Source organism: Macadamia integrifolia, chromosome 14, assembly GCF_013358625.1.
Source record: "Macadamia integrifolia cultivar HAES 741 chromosome 14, SCU_Mint_v3, whole genome shotgun sequence".
In the NCBI taxonomy this organism is placed as follows: Eukaryota; Viridiplantae; Streptophyta; class Magnoliopsida; order Proteales; family Proteaceae; genus Macadamia; species Macadamia integrifolia.
The window spans coordinates 29,091,047-29,105,053 of NC_056570.1; the positions used below are offsets into that span (position 1 = coordinate 29,091,047).

At 37.7% G+C, this 14,007-nt stretch overlaps 1 protein-coding gene across 2 annotated transcripts; it reads right to left on the minus strand.

Moving 5' to 3' along the window:
- Positions 1–1,251: 1,251 nt before the first annotated feature.
- On the minus strand, positions 1,252–6,185 carry LOC122060588 (rhodanese-like domain-containing protein 9, chloroplastic). Of its 2 annotated transcripts, none has more exons than XM_042623725.1 (7): positions 6,029–6,185; positions 4,939–5,180; positions 4,676–4,826; positions 3,479–3,564; positions 1,860–1,964; positions 1,541–1,736; positions 1,252–1,451 (listed from the first exon to the last, which is right to left on the minus strand). In XM_042623725.1, the coding sequence occupies exons 1-6, from the start codon at positions 6,067–6,069 to the stop codon at positions 1,666–1,668; spliced, it is 696 nt and encodes a 231-aa protein (XP_042479659.1). In that variant the 5' UTR covers positions 6,070–6,185; the 3' UTR covers positions 1,252–1,451; positions 1,541–1,665. The 2 variants fall into 2 exon arrangements, with proteins under 2 accessions (XP_042479659.1, XP_042479658.1); XM_042623724.1 differs by having other exon boundaries at positions 1,252–1,459.
- Positions 6,186–14,007: the final 7,822 nt, after the last annotated feature.

Here is a 14,007-nt window from a genome sequence, read left to right on the forward strand (position 1 = left end):
ATTTTTTCATGGAATACGATATAATACAATTGAGTGAGATTCCATAAATAATCATGTATGGAACAGCTCATATGACCAACACTTCACTCATTGGATTGGACTATTCCATTCTTGTGTTTCTACCCAATGGTTGAAGTGTTGAGTGTATTTCATTCATGACCATATATGAAAGCCAGCCCCTACAAATTTATAAGGGTAATTTTTTTTAGAGCAGCCCACCATGATAAGCTTAACAAGATGACCTAAATAGGTGGCAAATTGAAAAATGCCCAAATTTATGGACAGCTTACCTTTCTCTGGGAGAATGCACAACAGTGGTCAAAGAACTGTAGGCATGTGTGACTATACATAGAAATTCATGCCAATGCACAAGGAGATAATTTGATTGAATTATGCATTCGAAATTTGAGACATGATAGGTCTCTAGACCTTTTACCACCTACCCAACGAGCACGTTTTGCCAAATCATTCTTACACGTAGAACACTGAAGATAGTCCACTTTGATGAGCTTATCAAGGCTAGTCTGCTCAAAAAAGTTTTACACAGTATAATTATATATGCATTTTGAAGCATTTTGCTTGGTAGTTGAGCATTAACAGGTATTTGGAAGAAATTTTTTTAGCCACTGGAGTAGGATACAATAGCATTTCTAGGTCTATCTCTTTTCTCCTCAAATGAAATGCCCCCGCTCCCTCCAACGTATGAAATCTTTTTGCCACATGTTCAAAAAGATCCTCCCCCTCTTCTTTTTATGGAATATTGAGAAGTGCTTTTGTTCAACCCCCACTCTTACAATAAATTTATACATGGACATAAAAGGAAAGAAGCCATTGGTTCCTGCACGGGCCCTAACATTTGTCATGTGTCAAACTTCGATGGGCCCCAAAGAAGTGGCATGTAAGGTTAAGTAGGATTACATATGACACTGCAGCAATGGGGTCATGCTTTTCAATGTGGACTATCTGTCGCATCTCCCTCCAATTGATTGCTTTTAGACAAGTCATGAATTGTGCAATACTGTGTAAATGTAATTTATATGCTTTCTGTCTACTACTGATCATTGACCATAGGAGAAAGGATGGTGATATGTTAATAACATGAGTGACTCCAAAGGGGGAAAGAAATCAAAGGACTCAAACTGAAGACAGAATAGTTCATCGCCGAATGGTTAATAACAAGCCAAGAGCTCATTTACCATTCAATCCAACATTTTTTGTTCATCAGTCACATTTGTTCTGCAAGAACAGCAGTAAATGAAAACCAGAGGTATTTTCATTGGAAAAAAAACATGTCTTTACAAACGAACATACTACATACATACAGAGGTAGTAATGTTATCAGAATATCAAGACTCTACAGACTGCAACAAGTACTCTGCAACTAACCCTATGTGCTCAGGTTTACTGTCTCCCACACAGAATCATGCTTGAATCTGCGCAAGGCTTCAGATCTGCAGCACTGCACAATGTAATTTTGGGTTATCTCGTTCAAAATTTCTAAAGAAGTTTTGATGTTGGTCATGGGTGACATTGCACATACCTGTTACAAACTGTTTTCCTGATTAGTCTTTCATTCTGTTGGACTAATTGATTGCGAACAGCTAACAATCACGTTTCCATCAACCACAGGGCAGAATACTCAAAAATTTGTGGTTCCTTCAAGAGCTAACTAGCAGGGGCCATTTGAAGTAGCTTCTCTGCTTGTTCAGGGAAGAAGGTTATGAAAAGAAATGCACCTAGGGATCCAAAAACATGGACAGATAAGCAATTATGAGCTATGGAATAGAATGGACAGTGAAGTATGTATTAGAAAAACTATAACAGTGTTCACGATAAAAGGGACGTGAAAAAGGACTCACAGATAAGTACGGTCCCTAGGACAGCTGAAATCTTCCCTTGAATGGTCACTAAACCAGCTTTGCCCGCATTTTGCAACTCAGTGGACCCGACAGAATCAAAGGTTCCTGCAGAAATGTAACCTTTGGTCATCTCAGTGTAAATATGTCATGTTTTTATTTTCCTCTAATTTTTAGATACAGTTGAAAACAACATAAATTAGGGAAAATTACAAGATTACTCAAAAATGGATTGCACTTTACAAGATTAACCACCCAACCTTTACTTTAACTAATCTACCTAAAACAAAGATGGGTAATACAAAATTACCCAAAACAGTGCCCACTCCTTCAACCATGTAACCTTTTATTTTAAAAACAATTTCTCCCTGAAGTCCGTCTCTTGTTCTCTCCCGTCTCCTCTCTTTCCTCCCTGCTTGACCGTTGCCTCCCCTGCCTCATTGGCTACCACCACTGGATGTGTGACTTGCTCAAAATCTGGCCAGACGAAGTAGAGGCAACCCCAACAACAGACTATTAGAATAACAAAGATGAGGAGAGGAAATTGTTGTTGATCAAAGGGTCTGTAGATACAGAGACCAAAGTGGTGGGATATGAGGAAACAAGACTCAACCATTCTGCTACTCCCCACCATCACCATATTCTTCTCTTGTCAAATCTTAAGTAACTTTTGTATTTTTATTCATTTTCCTAATTCATTTTCCTAATTCAAGCGTTCATCATAGTGACGCTTGCTATGTCCTACAACCCTGAAAGACTACTTGATCACTATGGTTTTGGCGATATTTGTTTGATTTGAATTATAGAACAGAAATGTGAATTGTGGTTTTATCTCAACCATTCCATTCCTGTTCTAATGAATTTCCCTAATGATTCGTGCGCTGTCAATTGAAATTATAGCTTATCACAGCCTTGATTCTTAATCCCTACTGGACTGGAAGCAGGCTCAAGTGAAGAAAGCTCAAGGAGTTGAATTAACCTTGGAAAGAACTGAAAATATGGACTTTTAGATTTGAGAAGAGTGAGGTTAATCAGAGTAGTGAAGCTTTGTATGGTAGGAGTCTCAAGTGAGTTGATTATGGCTCAAATCAAAAGCTTGCATTTGAGTGCAGTAGAGGAATTCCAAAGGGAAAGGACCTTTGATGGAGTCTTTGGATAGAGTGGGAGTTGAAGACCGGGGGGGGGGGGGGGGGGGCAGCAGTGTCACTTGAACCAGATAGAGCAATGGAGGATGCAAAGTAGGAGCGGCGGCGGAGGATCTGTATCTACAAGGATTCCAGCCCGAGGCATTCTGAAGGGAGCCTTCAGACATGGCGGCGAGGGAGCAGGTGACAAAGAGGTCGTTCAGGTGAACGGCTAGGTGGATGGGGTGGCGTCTCCCTGTTGGGAATGTCGCAGTGGTCAAGCAGGGAGGAAAGAAAGGAAACGGGAGAGAATGAGAGAGGGGAATCGTGGGTAAAACTGTAAAAAACACTTATATGGGTGATGGAGCGGGCACTGTTTTGGATAATTTTGTAATACCCATCTTTGTTTTATGTAGATTAGCTAAAGCAAAGGTTTGGTGGTTAAATTTGTAAGTAAAAGTCATATTTTGAGTAATCTTGAAGGGTTCATCCTTCGACCTGGCTTCACTGACTGAAGACCTGATGTGATACATGCCAAGTTTTGGAATCCAGCTTCCTCTAGCTTATTAGCAGCTGCAGCAGACCTTAAATCAGAAGAGAGATGCAAACCTGTCAAATAGTCTCAATAATCCAGACAAGGCAGAAACCATTCATATGGGAGGAAATGAGATTGGCAAAGTATCAAGTAGAATTAGAAGCAAAAGCTCTGGTTACCAAAGTGCCTCAAGGCATACATAAAATGCAAAACTTACTGCCACAAATGCTTTGAACATTGACAATCATAAACATGATTAAGGGCAAGGATCTTCATGAGTCAACCAAGTAATGCATTTAAAAATTCTCTCAATTTCAAGTAATTAATTCCTTATATTGTATTGTTCAGTAGCACAAGGTTTTATGAAATGAAATACATTTAATCTCCTTGAAGGAAGATAATAAAGAGATTGAGATTGTGTTTGGTACCACTCTTTCATGGAAGGCACTTTTTAAACATCTGTTTCTTGTAAAATGTTTTCTTACTTTTTTCTTTATCATTAGTGATTACATAAATGCAACAAAAAGGTGCTTTTAAGGTGTCTAGGTATTTTAAATATTTACATTGACATTACTGTCCATTATAATATAAAGGAATGAGATTCCATCTGCTTTTCAAAAACAGTTTCTCATTTGAGTTACCCAATATATATGTTTAAAAAAAAAAAAAAATTCAGAAGAAAAACAATTTTAAGATATCACTTATATAACCTTAATGTCATGTCCCATATATATATATTTAAAAAAAAATTCAGTGGAAAAACATTTTTAAGATATCACATATAAAACCTTAATGTCATGTCCTAAAACAACTAATGGTAGCACCACACAGTAACTAACTGCTGTAACTGCTCCATGCATGGACTGTTCCTGATCACTAGATCTTTTCAGCTTCAAGACCTTGCATTTTCTAACTCTGTTAGTATGGTTTTAAGTTACATGCTTCTTGGAAAAGGTCGTTCAATAGTCAAGGTTTGGTGATGAGTAATGTTCCTAACTGAAATATAAGTTCCCTTTCCTCTATGCAAGGCAATGATTGAAGTTCACCAGTAATAAGGAAAATAATAATAATAATTAAAAAAAAAAAAAAAAGAAAAAGAAAAAAGAAGAAGAAGAAGAAGAAGAAGAAGAAGAAGAAAGGATCATCAAAATGAACCTAACCTTAGGCCTTCTTGACAGACAAGTAACAATTTACTGTCTGTTGAGAACTGGCTTTTAACGGATTGCACAAAATTGGGATTAAGTTTAGTGAATAGCAACCCAAAGAGCAACCCTGCAAAGTTGTTGTGCACTGTTCGCTTTACAACTGTACCTGCAAGAATCAAATGTTTCAGAATGAGAAACAGGGTTTGGTAGGTAGGAGGTATCACCAGAAAATCAAGAATATGACTAACAAAAAAAAAATCCGGGAGCATAATGCATACCAAGATCATTGTCCTTGTTTTCAATAAAGAGGGGCACATGATAACAAGATTTTATATGTGCTCGATCATATTGAGATTTGTCTCGGACATCCAAGACTGCATACCTATCGACAGAAATGAGTTTCTTTGCCTCCTCAGTGTTCACGTAATTCACTTCAGCTCTAATGACCATGCTTCTCTTATGCAGTGGCCTGTAAAGCATATTCCCTGCAAGGTTGGTTTCAAGAACCAACCATGTTGTCCTGAAATTCCGCAATTACAGCTTCAATTCTTCTATTCCAAGTAAAAGATAATGTTTGTTACCAACACCATTACCATCATATCTAATGACTATATATTTCTTCCCCCAACCCCGCCTTTAATTCGTCAGTAAAGAACTTCACTAAAATTAGATCATTCGGATTTTTTTGGTTGTTTTTGTTTCTGAAAGATTACAATATTATTATTTGCAAGAAAAAAAAAAAAAAGCTTCTGTTATGCGTGCCATATCACATCTTGTTTCAGATAAAACGAGCAAAAGAATGTTCGGTCTGTTTTTAGGACGAATGCATACAAGAATTTCATTCTGGAGTCACATCCAGGATAATCAGTTTTACTGAAACTTTATAGCCAAAAATTTTAACTTCCTTCAGAAATTCAAAATTTTGGAAGATGATCAAAATTAGGGAAGCAAGAACAAACAACAAGAATTGACTACCATAGTAAATCAATGAAATACCAATAACTTATCATTTATTTTTGTAGCCAACAGCCCAAAATTTCCATTTGCCATTATGCTTCAGATAAATGAGCTAAAGAACATCAATTCATTTGCACTAAAAATGATTGTTATCTAATCTCCATACAATTCCTTGAAAATTTCTCGTTTCTTACTGAATTCTAAAAATTTTATCCACACAAAACACATAAACAAAGATAAAAAGGCAAAGAAAACTGAAATTTTTGGCTCAAGAGCTTAAGAACCAACTGAACTTCAAATTCTAGGTAACCTATTGAATCTGAGATCGAATTTTGACACTGTGATAAGCAAGAACAGATTGATATGATGAACATAAAAACTCATGAAATCACCAAAACTGCAAGAAATTACCGCCGAGAAGAAAGGGCAGTACAGAAACAGAGGCCGGCCATCTCCTTCGTCGGCTTTAGGGTTTCTCCCTCTCTCTCTCTCTGAGCCCGGGGATTCCTTACAGTATGAAGCCTTCCAGATTCCAGAGTTGCAGAAAGAATGGGTAGTGGAGGTCGCCGGCCGGCCCAGGAAATTAAAAGGGTCAATGGTGTTTTGCCACGTAGCATTCTGGATATTATCCCTCCTTACCCAAGGAACGAGAGTCAATCATTGCCATGCTGACGTGTGACGAAAGGCTTTGTGGACTCCCCCAGTCCGCACCATAGTTTAACGGATCGGCCGATACCGATCTGGATCAGTTTGTATTGGTCCTGACCATTGTTAGTTAAAACGGAAACGGCAAAAAAACAGAAACGTATGGTACAGGTTTTAAACAGATAAAAACGATGAACGGTACAGTAAAAAAAAGGGAATGGCAAACGTACAAAAACAAACGGTACAAGTATTAAACGTGTAGTTTTCAAAAAAACGAAACAAAAAAAACGGTAGTATACTTATGCAATTTGAGAGATTATTACCTGTATACATGCATCTAATATTCCAAAAGTTCTAGGAGTTCCAAGATAAAATAGCCCAATGAGCTACAAGAAAATGAGATGTTGTTAGCTTTAGCTTCTCTTTACTCATTGGGCTATAAGAAGATGAGATTTTTTTCCTATAAATAGTATGGAAGTTAAAAATAAAAAACCAAGTACCATATTGTCTTCACTCTTCACTTTTATTAATAAGTTTTTTTTTTTTTAATAATTTTTTTTTTTATAAAATTCCTATTTTACCCTTAAAAAATGGATACGCGTTTAAAACGGCCGTTTAAAACGACCGTTTAAAACGCGTTTAAAATGGATTCTTTTGTCGTTTCCCTTTTTTTCCGTATTGTATGGAAGCATACGACAAAACACGTTTTAAACGACAAAAATACATTTGGCCGATTTATACCAATTCAAAGAACCATGGTCCTCAGCTAGTTTTTTTTTCCCCCTAATTATGGGTATCCCAAGAAGGTAAGAAGAGTGGAACTCAGAACCACATCTAACTGTCAAAATCGATCTAAAAAAGCGAGATCGAACTGGATTGATCCTTATTAAATTGGTTTTGAAATAAGATATGATAGGACTAGTTGAAAATTGAATCATACAAAACCAATGATATTTAAACTTGAAAAAAAAAAAAAAAAAAAACTAATAACAAATTATTGAATATGAGGTTATGATCAAGTGAAGCAAGCAGCAGCGGATTCGTGAGCTAATTTTGCATGCTAGCCTATAATAAGTATAATTTTCTATGGTAATGATTTTCTTTTAGATGATATTAGTTGCATTATTCAACAGAACAAACCCGTTTTACAGTCTTTAGAATATAAATTTTTTTTTTTTGAGAGTTTTGAGAGTGGTAAAGTGTCCTATCTCTCAGGTTGATAAGACAGGTCATGTCGCCATTATTTTCTCGTTAGTAGTTTTATATTACATTTCAATATTAGGGTTTTCCAATATACCAGGTATTTTCAATTACCTTTTCATCTTGTTTTATTTTGTCACGTTGAATATTGATCACATATTCTCACTTTTTCTTACAGATAATTATTGATTGAATTCTCCAACACCCACATCACCACATCCCCCCACTCTCCCCCACCCCCCCCCCCCCCCCCGCAAAAAAAAAAAAAAAAGAAAAAAAAACCCTTCTGCAAGTAACTGCACATTGAATCTAAGGAGAATAACCACCCATGCACATCTCTATTTCCCAGATTAAGGTTATGAAGCATAAGAACAAACTTCACTCATAATATAAAGGAGTGAAATTATCTATCAGAAGATCCATCATGGCCTCTCTTACTGATTGGCCCCAATCTCTGAACTGCTCTCTGATACAAAACACCATCTCACTACATATGTCCATGACCTGAAAGAATCTAGATCCTTTCTGTGAACCATTGGCAGAATCATCTTAGTTATAGTACTCAACTTTGGATATATCACTTCTCATCAATCAGATTTGTTCTCCTCTTTGATTAAAGATTGAGAGCAACCAAATCAAGCCGGATGGAGTTTCAAATTTTAAACCAAGGGAGTACCAGATCCCAGTTTATGAATTTAATCAAACAAATAGTATACAAGAACAATAAATTGTACAAATAATCTAATTAGAGAGACAAGAAGACCAAGCCCAATTTACGATTCTCGAATCTATGCAACCTTGAGCAATTTGGTGAAAACCCACTCCGATACCATGTAAAGATTCCATGTAAAAGTTCGAACATGTAGGTGGAGGGACTACCAAGAGTATAAGGCTGTAGGCTAATTAGTAACCAATGTGGGACTAAATTCCCAGCACGAATTGAACCGCCTGGGGAATTTCATATCTTCACTTGTGTTTGATGATTAACAACATCTATTTACACTATAAGCGAGAAAGGAATGAGTTGAGGGGGAAGAAAGAAACTGGAATTGGAGCTCCAGACTTTGAGTTGGCTTTGAAGGCTTTTTCTCTCTGATCAGACTGCAACGGGCTCTTATTTTGGTCTTGTTGATCACCATCTACAGCTTCAATTAAGTCGTCAGAGACCCGGGAGGAATAAGGAGGCCGGAGACAGCTAAAGAGGGTTGACATCAAGAAGGCCATTTTTGATTTACTGGTTTGGATTTCAGACTATGAATCACTGATATCAGAAGAGGAGGTGAGAGTTGAAGTGTGCGTGTGTGAGACTTGAAAATCTATGATACCTTGTAGAACCTATTTATAGAAGAAGCAAGTGATCAAAATATCAAAGATGGCGGGTTTGACTCAAACCCATAAACGTGGTTCTATGTGTTTGGCTTCTATATCAAGCTTATCAAAACTAGACTTGCCGAGCAAGTTCAGGAGTGAAGTCCACACCAATGGGTCCAGATGGTTTGACAAAGCAGCAATGCCTCTCTCTTTCTTCCTTCTAGTCCTTATGCCATGTGCTGTAGATGTTCGCGACTGTTTCGCGGTTTGTAGCTTTTGGGCTTCTTGGTGGATTTTCCAGGTTCAAGTCTTCAGTCTGTTTTTCAGATCATCTCCCCGGAAACGCACGGAAAGTTGATGTGTTCATGGGGTTCCCAATTATAGTCTTTAGTATTTTTTATTTTATTTTATTTTATATTTTTAAAAAATTTACATCCACTTCTTTTTGTGTTTGTCCTTATTACATTCACCTCTCTCACGTTTCTTTTATTACAAACAAACCACCAAACTAACACCGTGAGGTTGGTGTTAGTTTTTAAAATTATAAAGACGATTTTACCCTTATGTTATCTTTACCTAAATTATCTTAAATCAATGACCATTTTACCCTTTGAACATCTTCAATCCTAAAATCCCAAACTTGTATTGAACCTTAGCGTTGCCTTCGCCTTCTGTTCGAGTTTAGGGAAGAATTCGACTTTTATGCTTGGAGGGAGGGTTTGTTGAGAAAGCCTTTTTACTTCCTCAAGGCCACAAAAACGTTGTTCTCTCTATGCTAAACGCTTCCAATAGAGAAATGGGAGAGAAACCGCAAGCGGGTGGTCTCCAGCCTATTGTGAAGCCATTCATTAATGGCGGAGCATCTGGGATGCTGGCTACCTGCGCTATCCAACCTGTGGATATGATAAACGTATCATCTCCTGCTCCTCCTTAGCATGCCTTATGGGTTATCTTCGCTTGAAAAAAAAACATATTTTTTTATGAAATCTTGCTTTTCTCTTTTATGGGTACCCATATGTTCTGATTTTATGATAATGAAGCTGGAACTTGATTGGGGATCTGGTGGTTATTATTCTATGGGTAGTCTCTAATCTTATTTTGGTCCGTCAGCTTCAACCATTCGGTGGATTTGATTTTGTTCCAATTCCTACTCTTATTCTTATTTCATATTTTACAGGTGAGGATTCAGTTGGGTTAAGGCTCTGTAGCTCAAATTTCCAAGACAATGCTCCGAGAAGAGGGTTTAGGAGCCTTTTACAAGGTTTAACTCAGATAATGCTGGGAATTTTAGTTGAGCTCGATTGTGTTCTAGCCTGTTCACCATGAACAGAGATAAGGAGTTGAGACGACGGAGTTGAAGGGGGCAGCAGCTACGGTTCAATACAAGTTTGGGATTGTAGGTTTGAAGATGTTCAAAGTGTAAAATGGTCATTGAATTAGGATAATTTAGTTAAAGATAACATAAGGGTAAAATCATCTTTACTATTTCAAAAACTAACACAAGTTTCACGGTGTTAGGTTGGGTGAGTTTATTTGTAATAAAAGAAACACAAAGGGGGTAAGTGTAATAAGGGCAAATGCAAGGGGAGATGGATGTAAATTTTTCTATTTATTTTATTTTTTGCTATTCTATCAATGGCCACTGGTACTAGTAGGATTAAAAGCCACATACTCTTATGCACAACCACTCACAAACACCCAAATATAAGAGGGTTCGATCCAACAACCTCCTCCACTGGGTGTTGGCTTTTTAAGTCGAAGTTGCCACCACTAGGCTAAGTTAATGTTCATTCTGAGTCTTTAATTCATTGGCAATAAGAGAGAGAGAGAGAGAGAGAGAGAGAGAGAGAGAGAGAGATTTTGGAATTTTCGCTTGTTTCCATTAGCACCATTGCATGTTGGACAAGATCATGAACCCAAGTTTTCAACAAAACGGTGCATGCATTTGGTTTAGTTTGATTTTGACAAAGTCATCTCTTATTTTAAATATGTTTTATGAAGTGCTAATAGGAGTTGGATAAAATTGTAAAAGAAGCCAGGAAAGTAACGTGGCCCTGCATTGACAAAAAGAGGAGGAGAATGATTACCCCTCTTGATGCTTCTACCTATGTTCCCATTGGCCCTGCATTGGCGCAAGGCCCATGCTCTCTTTCAGGGAACACTCTCTGTTACTAGGTCAGGTATGTATCTTGCACGTAGATTAAATATTAGCTGATAGAAATAAAAGCTATTTGGTTGCATAATTTTTCTCTTCCATTTCTTGTAAGACGAGGATTCAAGGTCTTGGCCATGCAAGTACCAGTTATCAATATGATATTGATACTGGTGCGACGTATTGATCTGTACTAAGAGCAAATGATCCAAAAGCGATGTTTATTTTAATGAGGGAGAAACAATTTGATATGATTTGTATTGGACAATTTATATCAATATCAATACTGAATACCATGATTTATATCCTTGTATAAGACTGAAATTGCGTAGCTAAGTTTAAGAGGAAAAAAAAAGGCACTTTTGATATCAATTAAGTTCATGGTTAATTTTTTGCACCTAGGCCCAACTAATAAATGAGTTTGAATAGCCACTCCATAGAGAATAGCCTCATCCTATGTGATCTTTCCACATGTATGGTCAGTCTGTCTATATGCAAAAGGAACATGGTCACGATTCTTGGTTCAAAAACCTCAATCCTCACATCATTATGAATCACGTGAATTTTTGGATTGCCAATCACATAGGTTATAAACGAGGCTACAATCAGGTGAATGCTATTGAACCAAAATTTGACCATAAACCTGAAATATCTTATTTTTCTAGCACTGTGCTCTTTATAAATGTTGTGTCTAATAAGTCTCAAAACATATTGGGGCGACTTGCTCCTGTTTTAGAAAATAGATGCTTATTGCTCCTTGCTAACTATGTAACGACAGGAGAGGGTACTGAAATGGCATAGCAAGGACTTTTACTTGGGTTAGAAGAAGCAAACAAGCAAGAAGGGGAAGTGCACTAGATATGGAGCGATCTTGTGGAGCTCGAAACTCTGATGATCCCTAACCATTTTTTGATGTGGTGATGAGCCACTATTCGTCTTTGTTTGAAATTGAGGGTTTTTTGTTCAAACCCATCTTTTGTGTTAAAAACGTTGACAACAATTCAGTCCCGTATGATCATAGCCTACAAGTTCATGACTGGGAAAATCCTGATAAAGGATGCTAACTTTCTATATCAAACTCGTGAACTTTATATAGTTTTCTTATTTTTTTTATTTCGAAAGAAAAAAAGAGATATTTAGAATAATTCTATATCTGTTAAGTCCGGTCTAGAGTTTTCTTTAAGGAGGTTGAAGGAATTCATGACTTCTTCTTTTTTCGGACAAGAATCCTCTCCACTGCGTTTGACACTCAACCCGACATCCAAATGCTAGGACCAACAAGGATGCCCGCCCAAGTGTTGAAGAGGAATTGGATCCTCTCATAAACAAGTGGAACACTATAATCTCAATTGTTGCTATAGACATGGACAAGAGGGGGGTTGGTGGTTCTAAATTACTTGAACAATTAGAAAGAAATGGAAAAATTCACTTCCATTTGGTTCATAAATATCCTCCTAAACTATAGTATTTTCAAAAATATTCTTCAAGATTCTGTTTCTTTGACCGCAAGCAAGGGTTGCAATTACATGTGGGCAGCAGCGAAGTTTCTTTCAAAAGTAAAGACTCTTTTCCCACCAAATGGCCTGAAAAATACCAAAGAAGAAACGGCGGCCAAGCATCCACAGCACACCAGAGGAGTAGGGGACCATTGAGATGTTAACAAACCATGTGGGGCCTCCTGGGCCCATTGGTGACCTCATGAACTTGGTCGGCAAGCAAGCCAGGCTCAGCATGTTTGCCAGGTCAAAGTGAAACTACCTTGGGTTGCTTCTTCAATAAATAGGGCATGGTAGTATAGATGCTATCCATCCCAGGTCTCACTCTCCACTCTCAGTTCTCAAATTTGGGTTCTCATCAAAGTTTGAACTTCAAACTAGTAAAAGTCCATTGTGGAATTCTTGTTTTGTTTGTTTGTCACAGTTAGTAAACCAAAAATGGCCTTGATGTCAGCCTTCTTCAGCTGTTTCGGTCTTCCTTCTTCCCGTGTCTCCGACATGAAAGCTGCAGATGTTCACCAAAACCAGAAGAAAGAGAAACCCATCAAAGCCAAGCCAAAGTCTGGAGCTCCAATTCCAGTTTCTTACTTCCCCCTCAACTCATACGCCTCTCGCTTATAGTGTCTCTGTTATTGTGAGTAGAAGTTGTTGATCATCAAACACAATTGGAGAACTAATATAACCCTGAACTGCTGAACCCAGATCAGGGTAGTAGACTTCCACAGAGTGTTTCTGTGTTAATTTACGATTCAGCAATGGTGATTCAATTCTTCTCAGGAATATTGGCTTTCGTTGACCGTGGAGAAAGAAAAAGATGAGAATTCTCAGGCCACCTCTGGCTCCGGAAATGATTTGCCACGATTCATGACCCGTAAGTGTTGGTTCTGCTTGATCACGATTTGACAGTATAAAACTGTAATTTATTGTACAATCTATCAATAAACAGGAATCTAGACATCTTGATTATTCAAAATTTGAACTCCATTCGGCTTCCTTCAGTTGTTCTCCAAGTCTAACAGTACGTATCATGTTTGATGTAAATTTGTAATGGATCCAAAGTCAAAGAGTTGTAATTCGCAAGTGTTGGTCCCCTCGGGCTTGCTTATCCCAAAACACTAGATCAGCTGATCAGGTATTACAGTGAGCACTTAATTTGGGAAATTTATAACACCCTCCCCTGTGCTTTGGTCCAATTACACCTGTCCTGGATTTTCATTTATTATGTTCTTCCCTACCTATAGGAAAAAAAAAAAAAAAAAACCATGCTCAGCAGGAGGTCTCATGTCCAAATAAAAATCCTCAGCAATTCTCAACTCGTGCAATTCATGTTATTCTATGTGCAGAACTTGACATGTATCCAACTTTTAGTGAACGGTCCAGATGAGTTCTTGATTGATTCTTCACCAAAACCTGGTCTGAAGTAAGCTAAACCAATCCATTGAAGGTTCAAACCAGATCGGTGAGTGATTTGAATTGGGTTTCTCAAGGAAACCTAAAACTCACGATGCTCTCTCACTCCTCTCTCTGTCTCTCAAACGGCTCTCTGTGTCTCTCACACCCCTCGTTGCTAAACGAAGGAAAGGCTC

What these genes read in the sequence shown, in the direction of transcription:
- LOC122060588 (XM_042623725.1), bottom strand. Translation starts at nt 6,069, where the DNA reads ATGGCCGGCCTCTGTTTCTGTACTGCCCTTTCTTCTCGGCG. An exon ending in AAACAAGGACAATGATCTTG is followed by an intron (nt 4,827 to 4,938) that starts GTATGCATTATG and finishes TGATTCTTGCAG; the next exon opens with GTACAGTTGTAAAGCGAACA. An exon ending in TCTTCAGTCAGTGAAGCCAG is followed by an intron (nt 1,965 to 3,478) that starts GTCGAAGGATGA and finishes ACATTTCTGCAG; the next exon opens with GAACCTTTGATTCTGTCGGG.